General features: G+C 39.3%; 1 protein-coding gene across 3 annotated transcripts in view; it reads right to left on the minus strand.

Annotated features, from left to right (window-relative positions):
* Positions 1 to 276: 276 nt before the first annotated feature.
* The window catches only part of ppp1r35 (protein phosphatase 1, regulatory subunit 35), a 64,043-nt gene continuing 52,125 nt past the window's right edge, over positions 277 to 12,194 (minus strand). For all 3 annotated transcript variants that reach the window (XM_062398419.1, XM_062398417.1, XM_062398418.1), the window contains exons 4-6: positions 9,101 to 9,216; positions 8,931 to 9,021; positions 277 to 705 (exon numbers count right to left, since the gene is read on the minus strand). In XM_062398419.1, coding sequence (XP_062254403.1) covers positions 404 to 705; positions 8,931 to 9,021; positions 9,101 to 9,216 — 509 coding nt within the window. In that variant the 3' untranslated portion in view covers positions 277 to 403. The remainder of the gene's footprint in view (positions 706 to 8,930; positions 9,022 to 9,100; positions 9,217 to 12,194) is intronic.

Raw genomic sequence — 12,194 nt, forward strand, 5'->3', positions numbered from 1 at the left:
TTAAATCTTGTTTAAAGAAAAAGAAAATTCATGAGACTTTTAACTAGATTTCTCATGTCTTTATGTATGTCAATTTTCTGTTTTTATGTTTGTGAAGCATGTTGTAAACTTGTTTTTGGAAAAGTACTATATATATATGAAGTTTTAATATTATTATTAATTATTATGGTCTGATTGTCAGTAGTTATTACTCTGTCCATTTCAACTGCTACTCCACACAAAAACCTTTTCATTGCATGACCTGTAGCACAGCAAATCAAAGAATGAAGGTGTGAGTGATGGTAAAAAGTTTTATTGCAAAGAACTAAATTCAAATCAAACATATTTAAGTAATTTTAAAACTAATTAGAAAAACGAAACAGTAAGAACTTCACCAACTCCAGCTGATCACAGGCCTCCTTAGTCAGGGAATGGCTTCCCATTGTCTCTGTCTTCGGCAGAGGTCAAAGGATCCAGAGTGGATGGATCGTGAAGATAGGTTTGGCTTCAAGTTTACATTGTCCTCCTCTTTTGGGAAGGGCTTCTGTCTGAGCAGGTCAGAGGACATGAAGAGGAACCGGGAGGGGCCATCTGCTGCTGTGTTGTCATGGCAGAGGGGACGGGTGGCCAGCCTGTCCTGAAGCAACAGGCTGATCAGCTGATCCTTCTGAACGTTGACACTAACCAGAGAGTTGAAGAGAGGCTGAGATCGAGAGACATTTACCACTAGAGAGAGGGAAAGAGAGAGAGAGAGAGATTAGAAACTAAAATTAAATGCAGAATGTACATGGACTCAGGAAATCCTTTAAAGTAGTAAAGCAATAATTTTGACAGCATGCTGGTGTTCAAAATTACATCTGATGAGGAACTGTCAGAAGAGTCGAGCAGAAATCTCACCCTGTTCTCAAATAAGATTTTATTTTTGAATGAATTTTAGATTGTGTTCATCACCAAATTGTGTCATAGACAGACATTTAAATTTTTTCAATGCTGCTGAATTTAATTTTGTGCCATAGCGAGTTGTCCTTGTTTACCATTTTCCCTGTCTGTTGTGGAGAAACCTAAAGAAACATGGAACAGCAGGAACTTAAATCAAATTAAGCAAGTAAGAGGATATTTGTGAATTCTATTGATGTAAAATATGGGCCCTTTTAAGTATAAAATGTAAAAAAAAAACTAATTTTCAAACTTTCTGGGATAAAATTTTAGGTATTGGTACCCCTCAGATGATAGTGGCTTAAATTCGAAAATTTCTGCAATCTGTATATCCATGTCCTCTCTTCAATGGTGTATAAAGTACTTGAAATCCATACTTGAGTAAAAGTACAGATAACTTACCTGAAAGTGACTACGGTAAAAGTTAAAGTCCCTCGTAAGAAAATTACTTGAGTCAAAGTCTTAAAGCAGATCATAGTAAATGTATTTAAGTAGCAAAAGTATCTGGTGTTGAAATGTACATGATAATTTTTTAAGCTGACCCAAAAAGAGTGCAGACGTATAATATAGAAGTATAATTACAAGCATTTCAGTGTCAAAGGATTTTATTGACAATTACATTAAGTTTATGCAAAGAGTCAATATTTGCATATTTGCTGTCAATTAACGTCTGGGCCACATCCAGACTGATAGCAGCCCATTCTTTCATAATCAATGCATGGAGTTTGTCAGAATTTGTGGGTTTTTGGTTGTCCACCCACCTCTTGAGGACTGACCTGAAGTTCTGAATGGGATTAAGGTCTGGGGAGTTTCCTGGCCATGGACCCAAAATGTCCAATATGTTTTGTTCCCCGAGCAACTTAGTTATCACGTTTGCCTTATGGCAATGTGCTCCATCATACTGGAGCTCACCAAACTGTTCTTGGATGGTTGGGAGAAGTTGCTCTCAGAGGATGTTCTAATACCATTCTTTATTCATGGCTGTGTTCTTAGGCAAAATTGTGAGTGAGCCCACTCCCTTGGCTGAGAAGCAACCCCACAGATGAATGGTCTCAGGATGCTTTACTGTTGGCATGACACAGGACTGATGGTAGCGCTCACCTTTTCTTCTCCAGACAAGCTTTCTTCCAGATACCCCAAACAATCTGAAAGGGGATTCACCAAAGTAAATTACTTTACCCAAGTCCTCAGCAGGTGGCTTCTTTGCTGCCCTTTTTGACACCAGGCCATCCTCCAAACGTCTTTGCCTCACTGTGCGTGCTGATGCACTAACACCTGCCTGCTGCCATTCCTGAGCAACCACTGCACTAGTGGTACCCCGATCCAGCAGCTGAATCAACTTTTGGAGATGGTCCTGTCTTTGCTGGACTTTCTTTGACGCCCTGAAGCCTTTTTCCATAACAATTGAAACTCTCTCCTTGAAGTTCTTGATGATCAGATAAATGGTAGATTTAGGTGCAATTTTACGAGCAGCAATATCCTTGCCGGAAAAGCCCTTTTTGTGCAAAACAATGATGACTGCACGCGTTTCCTTGCAGGTAACTATGGTTAATGGAGGAAGAACAATTATTTCAAGCACGACCCTCCTTTTAAAGCTTCAAGTCTGTTATTTTGTCTCAATCGGCATTAAAGAGTGATCTCCAGCCTTCTCCTTGTCGACACTCTCACCTGTGTTAACAAGAGAAGCACTGACATGATGTCAGCTGGTCCTTCTTTGGCAGGGCTGAAATGCAGTGGAAATTTTTTTGGGGGAATAAGTTCATTTTCGTGGCAAATAGGGACTTTGCAATTAGTTGCAGTTCATCTGATTAATCTTCATAACATTCTGTAGTATATGCAAATAGCCATCATAAAAACTGAGGCAGCAGACGTGAAAATTAATATTTGTGCCATTCTCAAAACGTTTGGCCACGGCTGTAGACGGTCGTGATTTTGATGAGTGGTTAAAAGTGGGGGCCAGCCTGAAACCAGTTCTACCAGTTTCCACATTCCAATGGGCCATAAAGTGCCCCTCTGAGTCGGGAAGCAGACACCTCGGCAGGCTTAGGAGTCTCCCCCTGGTGGTGGAAAATGTCCTGGGGATCCTTTAGGACCCGTGCTGAGTTCCAAGCCCCGCCCACTGAGGTCCAGCTCTGACACCCAATTGGCTTAAAGCCAGCATCATCCCATGACCACACCTCAAGGAGGCAGGACCTCTCAGGTAGAATAAAAACACTGAGACCTCAATAATCGCTGCCATTTTACCCTGCTCTGAAGACGTCAACAGACCCCTCCGGGTCTTCAGATGATTTACTTGCTAAAGGGGGCAACCAGAGTTATTTTCTTTTATTTCTTTCATTTTCTTTTATCTTAAGTTGATTATTTTGAAAGACTGTTTTTGTTTTTAACTTGAAAAGGCCGCACAGGAACTCGCTCGCAGGCCGAGCATCAGAGACTTTCTTTCCACAATCCACAGCTGCGCCACAGCAGATCATCCCTGCAGAGGGGACGAGGCAGAATTCCGTTGCAGAAGGACGAAGCAGAATCCCGTCAAAGAGGACGAACGAAGGTTAATTCCGTTCTAAGAGCAAGAGACGAATTCACTCCATTTCCGGTCTCAGCACGCAGCCGCTGCAACAGATGAACCAGCGCTACCAAGCTCAAGCCATGACTCCGTCACCTAATTCCGGGGATTCGCTGATCGCATGTACCCCGAGATTCACTGGACTTCCGGAAAATCCGCGCGCCACACGCAAGCAACACTGCAGAGGTCACAGTAAGAGGCTTTATTGTCTGGGCAGAGACTTGATTAAATACTTAGCTTGTCATTTTATTTTGAGTGTTTGTTTGTTTGTAGATTGCTGATCTGTTTTCAGTCCGTATTAAAACGCGGCGAAACGATACGTCACTTCCGGTTCCTTTGTACCGTGTTGAAATGTTTTAAAGTGCTTCACGCCATTATGGAGAGTCTACGGCAGCACTGTTATCGTCCGACTGGGTTCGTAGAGACTTATCCGATAAAAAGATCGGTACACAACTCCAATTTGAGTACCGAGTGGTAAAGTTTCTGCAACCTTGTCTCTGACGATGTTTTGAGAGCTTTCCTGATCTCTCTCTATCTCTCCCTCTCTCTTTTCTCCTAAACCTGTTTTTACACACGTCCCGACCTACACTTACATATTTCATGTGGCATGGATAAATCTAGACTAAAAGAGTCTAAATTTATCTCAACGCCGTTTGGCGCCAGAACCAGGAGATAAGAAATCTCTTTGTCTAAAGATCCCCTTTGTTTAAGGTCCGTGACCGGCCGCCATTTTGCTTTTCGCAACGTGGCTTCACTTAGGCAACCTCCATCTTGAAAGTACGTGAATGTAACCTTGAATTCGGCCAAAGGACGTCACCACGTGACCTCGTCATTACACCATAGCCACTCCCCCTTTTCTTTCTCACACATAGAGACACACACACATAGATACTCAGTATCACCTATGTGGTTCCAATTGTGATAAGTGCTGCTGCTGCTGTTGCCATCCTTGAAATACTGGAGTTTGTTAAATGAAGAATCATTGAAATAACATTAACTTTATTTCCCCTTTTTAATAAATACTTTTGTAATTAAAGTATTCGTATTTCTGTGATTATTTGTGCATATGTATGTGAAAACAGCTGGATTACTATAGCCTGTGCTCGAACTTAAAACCCTTCATTGTTTATTATATAATCATTAATATTAAATATTGAGATTATTAACATAACTTATATCATTTGAGACTGATATTTAAAGATTGAATTGTTGGTCCCTGTAAACAGGGTGGTGCCCCGCAACGATAAGCAATGATTACAGATTGTATTATTCTTGATTGATAATTTTATTGTTTTCATTAATTATTTAACTATTATTAATGGATAACCTTATCATTTCTATTTAATTGTTTTACCATTCTTAATTAATAGCTTTATAATTTGTAATTATTTTTAATAAATATTTTTTATTTTAATAATCATATTTCATGTCAAAGTTAATAGTCAGGTCGTGGGTAGGAGAGTCTTTCCCTGGAAGGAAAAGTAGTCTTGTCAATGGACTAGGGCCCACTGTATTGCACTTCTTAGTTTAAACACTGGGTGGCGGCAAACTTACTCCTGACCTGTCAGCTGTCCTTCAGACCAAATCGTAACATTCTTCCCATTACAGGTGAGTTAAAAACATACACATAGTTTTCCTTTGTTAATTAGCCCAATTACTTAATAAATTCAGTCAATTAAAGTTGATGACAATTTGTTAACAAGCCCAATAATTTATTCGTGTAATAAGTAGGGTTGCAAAATTCCAGGAATATGCAAAACTGGAAACTTTCCATGTGAATTAGCGGAAATATACGGGAAATAACGGGAATAAACTGGAAATTGTGTGAGTAATTTATAGTAACTGTATTGACCTTGTCATATACAGACATAAATATAAACATTTTGTTTTGTCTTCGGCTGATTTCAGCCCTGAGGAAACTTTGGGCTCTTGCCTATATGCTTCTGGATCTTTGTGTCATTCTTGACATAGGTCTTTGCACAGTATTTGCAAATGTACACAGCCTTTCCTTCTACATTGGCTGGGGTGAAATGTCTCCACACATGAGATAGTGCACGTAGCAATGTTCTGTAGAATAAGATGAGAAAAAAGCTTGTAAAAAACACTAAAGCAATGCCAGAGATATAAATAGTTGGCCAATTGGAATCGTCTTTAAAAATATTTTAAAATTGATGGATAAATGAATAGAAATAGGCTAGATGAACAGATGAACAATCCTTAATCAGCATGTTAATATATTTCCCCCAGTAATATCATCAAAACCTACCTGACTTGACCTGCACACTCCAGCAGGCCTCAATAAACCTGCTGTAGTATCCAGGATGCTGGGAATTATCTGTGCATGAGATGGAGAAATGCACAGTGTAGGGTTGAAATTTAACGTGCAGCGTGTGCTGCATTCTATACATTTTAAAATAGAGTTTGAATGATGTTTTCAGTGCTCAGCGTTTAATTTGTGTAATTTCTTTTTTTTCATAATTCCCAAAATTCCCGAGCTGAATATTCCCCTGGAATATTCCCCTGGAAAGTTTCCGGAAATTTACCGGAAATGTTCCGCCCCTTTGCAACCCTAGTAATAAGCTTGAAAAATATCCACATTCCTTCTTGTCTCTCCCTTCATAGACAATGTAGGGGGATCAGCACCCTAAGAACTAATTTGAGGGTTTCACTAAGAGAATGACCTACCAACCTTTTTGTAAAAAATTTACTATTTTCACATTTTTCTAATCTGATTGATTAAGCCAATATTAGTGCATTAGAAGTGAGGCAGTATACCTCACATCTAGTGAGTGGCCCAGACCTTCGTATATTTTTCTGTATGTGGTGGCCCTCTGGAAAAAAAGTTTGGACATCCCTGATCTGGAGGGAGTAAAAATCTAACAAAGTTTCTGAAGGTTAACATGCCGAGGGATCATTACCGGTACAGCCTGCTCAACCCCGGCAGAAATGGATTTGAGACCAATGCAGCAATATCTTCCATTACAGATAACTCACCAATACACTGAACTGTGTTGCCATTTTGTCCAAGTGAGCAAAGTACTGCTAACGGGGAAAGGCATCCTCTTCTTTGATGGCCAGGGTATGACTGTGTCATCCTTCCATTTTTTTCAATATGTGGTCTGAACACCAAGCTTGGCCTGAACGCATTCACTGCGCTTATTATGTGGAGTAAGTGTCTGACTTTTCCCTGGAGCTCGCTGTTTAGTGCATTCAGATTTGGTCTGTCAGAAACCCACGTCCAGTAGCCATGCATCATCTGACATTTCCTGGTGCTCATCATTCCTTCCCGACAGAAAAGTAATGATCTCATGCAGCAAGTCAACAAATCGCTGAAGCACTATGTCATGAATCAACCATCAGACATCAGCATGGAGGAGCAGGTCTCCGTAAGCGGCATCAAGCTCATGCAATAACGCCTTGAACAAGCAGTGCTGGAGAATTTTGCTAAAAATATGAATCAGTTTGACCACCATTGTCATTACATGAGAAAAGTCTATGACCTTCCAGTCAAGGCCGGCTAATGAATCATTCAGATAATTCACGAAGTAAGGAAAATCAGGGTAATTACCGCACAGTGCTACAAAGCGCACATTGCCGAGACCCCATCAGTTGTAATTGCCACCAGTTTATAACTGGGGAAGTCATTTTCACAAATATATTTGTAAACTGATTGTAAACATCCTTAACTTCGGGTCTCTCCTTTAAGTGCAAATGAGCTGATTTCTTTTTTTTTAAGTTCTTGACTCTGCGGTAATGGCTATTGCTGCCTTGAATAAATCGCCATTTGTAATAGACTTCTTGTGTTTAATCAAAAGGTGACTTACACAAAATTATACTTCAGTTGCAGCCTATATTTTGTGTAGCAGGTTTTGTGAAAAGCGATTGCTCACGTTTCAACTCCGATTTTAGCATGTCAACTTTCCTTGTTTGGATTTGGCGGTAGCAGTATTTGAATTTGTGGTGGTTGGTGTTGTGGTGCCGCTCCAGATTTCCTCTTTTAGACAATGCTCATGTTTGATGGCACAAAATAACACGTCACCATTTTTCTCAGTAAATACATTTCTAAAGGGTTGTTATCGACAACCGGTGAAAATGTCATGTCAAAAGCACCTTTAGAAATATATTTAGTCTGACTAATTGTGAGGTGTTCAACACTTATTTTACCCGCTGTACATACGCACTTGTCTTTCACCAAAATAAAAATAAATTCCTCTTCTTATTCTGAATGGCAATTGTACATTTTCACCTTCTGTCATGGAGCCTCAGCCATGCTAGCTAACTGTCATCAATGGTGAGTGCCCTATGGTGACGTTTGCGATAGTTAATATACCGGCACTCATCTTTTATCTCATTGGTCAAGTCAGCACCCGTTACTCTGAAAAAAATAAACAGCAGCAGGAGCCGGGGCATAAAATAATCATTCATTAATCGTAATTGAGGTAAAAGTTTGAAATAATCATCATATTGATCTTGTAGCAGATTGGAGAAAAACTAAAAGGACAGAATGGCCCTTTAGGCCTCAACAGGAAAAGGAGGGGCAAGGAAGATAATAAAGGTGACAAGCCTGTGTGGAAAAAAGAGAGGGAAACTCAAACAAAGAACTGGTGAAGGAGCGTGACTGTAGGAAGGAGAAAAAAAACAGCTAAACAAGTTAAAGAAAGTTGACCAAGAACTGGATGGAGTGATGGCACCAACGTCCTGGACCCTGAGCAACAGAAGCTAATCCCTGGAGCCGGAAGTGGATTTTAAACCCATGTACCCTGCTCGGATCAGAATGCGATTCCCTCAGTCCTGGATGGAACCAACCAGATAAGTCTACTCTCGACACTCTCCTGGCTTCACCGAGCTCTCTTGGCTCTGGAAAATACCCCCTTCATCTTCCCTCTACCTGGAGATAAAGGCCCTCCAAAACAAAGAACAAACATTTCCCTTACTGCACCTTTTCATTGGACCCTAACTCCCCTCTCCAACAAAACCCCACACACACACACACCAACTAACACTTGAACTCTTAATGAAAGTTTCTTCCACATGTTTACTGAAGGGATGGTTAATTGTTCTTATTTTGAAAAGAATTTGATTTCATGGAGTACTGAAGATTTTGGTTGAAAGTAGCTATTTTTCTGTTTATCTATCTGTCGTACGTATTGGATTTGATGTTAACCTGAGTAAATAATATAATTGAAGATATACTGATTAACCTTATTTATGGATGTGATTTATTTTCCTATGATGTTTTGTGTAGCTAGGTACATGAGCTATCCGGGTTACCTCTCATACCGGGATATATTATAAATGTTGACAGGCGAAGAATCCCTGTCTGGAGCCCAACTTTTATATTTTTTCAATTTAGAAAACCTACGCTATAATCTGAAGTCAAATTGTCCAGCCCTACACGAAGACATGAAATAAGGCCAATGAGAAGCATCCATTGTGTGGTCATGTGTATTACCTTTAGTAGCTCTTGCGTTGATCAAGTTCTTAGTCCTCTCTGACCTATACAGAGTCTCTTGGATGGCGTTCTGGAAATTAAACTCCACAGCCTGCAGGTCAAGAAACATGTTACTATAGTAACAAAATGTTAATGATCTCAGTGATGATTTAGTGATAAACAGTGTTGACCTGCAGTGACTGCAACTCTGCCCTCAGAGCCAGAGTAGTGTTTAACTCCACCATCTCCAGGCAGTCAAGTTCTTGATTTGATGTTTCAGCTGGAGGCTCCACTGACAGCCTAAGGGCTTTATACCAAGCAGAAGAGAGGAAGATTTTTTATTCATCGTTCAATTATTCAATGACCAAAGAAACAATCTGTTTGATGGGGAGGAAAAATAAAAAATAAATAGAATACATTCTCCAGGATAAGACAAAAAGCCCAACTTAATAGAAAGTTACCTTACTTTCATAAAGAGGAGCACTTTTTCTGAATAATTGTTCATTTCAGAGGATGAAATAGTTTATCTAAATTATGATTAATATGAGCTTAAGATAGTCTGTCATTATTTAACGATATATATATTGGAAAATTTACTTTTTGGAACATACTTTTGTATGTTATACTTTCGTTTTCTCTGGACCTATACCTAACACAACAGGTGATGATATGTTTAGCCGCATGTTGTCTTTAACTGCTGGCTGTCGAAGTGGTGTCCTGTAAATGGTGTGGGCTTTGTTGATAATTGGCAAACTTTTTGGAGAAACCTGGTTTTTAACCTGGCTCCATCCCAAGTGGGATGGAGCAGCTCTCTTATCTAGAAATATTACTAAGTCTGTAACATGATATCCCATAGTTGGGACCAGGAAGCAGAACGCAGTGCTAAACACTTCTCTGCGCTCCCTCTGGATCAGTCATACAACCCCATAGAGATCGTGTCTGTCCATCGTCCGAATCAATTATTGAAATGAAACAGAGCGAGAACTCCACACAAAAATCCAATACAAATTAAAACAACCTCTGAAACAACACAGGAAACTAAGACTTTTAAATGTGGTCTTTCAAACATTAGATCACTGTCAACTACGGCTACTTTAGTTATTGAACTGGTCTCCGACTACAACATAGATTTATTGTCCCTCACTGAGACGTGGCTGCATCCTGATGAATATGTCAGTCTAAATTAATCTACTCCCCCCTGTAATATAAATTCACAGGTTCCCAGAGAATTTGGGCGAGGAGTTGGATTGGCTGCTATTTTAACTCCAGTCTATCAATTAATCCTAAACCTTAACTCAGCTATAACTCATTGGAATGTCTTATTCTTAGTCTTCCATGCCATCCAGGAAGCACCAACAGCCAATCATATTTGCTGTAGTTTACCGTGCACCGGGGGCTTAAACCGAATTTTTTACAGAATTCCCTGAGTTTTTATCAAACCTAGTACTAAAGACCAATAAAATGATTATTGTTGGTGACTTTAATATTCATGTTGACAATAATAAAGATAGCCTTAGCGTAGCATTTATTTCAATACTAGACTCAATTGGTTTCAGTCTGTGTGTACACCAACCTACTCATTGTTGTAACCACACACTTGACCTTGTATTATCTTACGGTGTCGGAATTGAACATTTAACAGTACTTCCGCGCAATCCAGTTCTATCAGACCATAATTTAATAACCTTCGATTTTTCAATAACTGAATATATGCCAATAATAAAAAACTAATTTTCTAGATGTCTACCTGATAGTGCTGTAGCTAAATTTAAGGAAATAATTCCAATAACATTTAAACCCGTATTATCCGTAGATATAAAGAACAAATTCTTCGAGCTCTATTGAGATCGACCACCTCGTCGATAGCTCTGCAGACTCATTACGATTAACATTAGATTAAATAGCGCCTCTAAAAAAGAAAAATGTCAAACATAGTAAATCAGCTCCGTGGTATAATTCCCAGACAAATTAGTTAATACAATTATCAAGAAAACTAAAAAGGAAGTGGCGCTCCAGTAACCATGTTGAAAATCTCATGACTGGAAGAATAATGTTAAAGAATATAAAAAGGCTCTCCACAAAGCAAGACCTGCATACTATTCAAAACTAATAGAAGAGAATAAAAACAACCCCAGGTTTCTCTTCAGCACTGTAGCCAGGCTGGCAGAGTCACACCTCTACCGAATCCAGTATTCCTCGATCCATGAATAGCAATATCTTTATGACCTTTTTTAATGATAAAATTCTAACTATTAGAAATAAAATCAACCCTCTCCTGCCCTCAATTGGCACTAATACCCTCCCAACAGCAGAGATCTCAGAAACGGCTGAGAATCATTCCCATTACTTAAAGAGCTTCTCTCTGATCACCCGTGATCAGTTTACCTAAATAATCTCAGGTTCTAAACCAACAACCTGTATCTTAGATCCCATTCCTACAAAATTACTTAAAGAAATTCTGCCCCTAATTGATAGTTCGTTACTTAACACAATCAATCTGTCATTATCATCAGGTTATGTACCAAAGTCTTTTAAAATAGCTGAAATCCAACCCCTACTCAAAAAACCCACCCTAGACCCAGAGGTTTTAGCCAATTACAGGCCAATATATAATCTCCCCTTCATGTCAAAAATCTTAGACAAAGTCGTAGCCAACCCGTTGTGTGAGTTTCTGCAGGAAAATAATATATATGAAGACTTCGAGTCGGGGTTTAGAGCCAATCACAGTACAGAGACAACCTTGGCAAAAGTCACTAATGACCTTTTAATAGCCTCAGATCAGTGAAGTGTGTCTGTCCTCGTTCTGTTAGATCTCAGTGCAGCATTCGACACAATATCATTATATAGGCTTCCACTAGGAAACATTGTCAGAACACAGTCTGTAAATTTCTACTCCTATGCGGATGACAGCCAGTTATACTTATACATATAAAACCTGAACAAAGTAATCAATTAACTAAACTTTGAGCATGTCTCAAGGACATAAAAACCTGGATGACCCGCAATTTTCTCTTATTAAACTCAGATAAAACAGAGGTTATAATACTTGGCCCCAAACACCTTAGAGATACATTATCTAATGATATAGCTGTGCTAGACGACATTGCCCTTGCTTCCAATGAAACAGTCAGGAACTTGGGAGTGATCTTCGATCCTGATTTATCCTTTAATAGTCACTTAAAACAAATTTCTAGGACCGCCCTTTTCCACTTGTGTAATATCTCAAAAGTCGCAAAAAGATGCAGAAAAACGAGTCCAGGCCTTTGTTACATCGAGACTGCAATA

This window comes from Platichthys flesus, chromosome 11 (assembly GCF_949316205.1).
Source record: "Platichthys flesus chromosome 11, fPlaFle2.1, whole genome shotgun sequence".
In the NCBI taxonomy this organism is placed as follows: Eukaryota; Metazoa; Chordata; class Actinopteri; order Pleuronectiformes; family Pleuronectidae; genus Platichthys; species Platichthys flesus.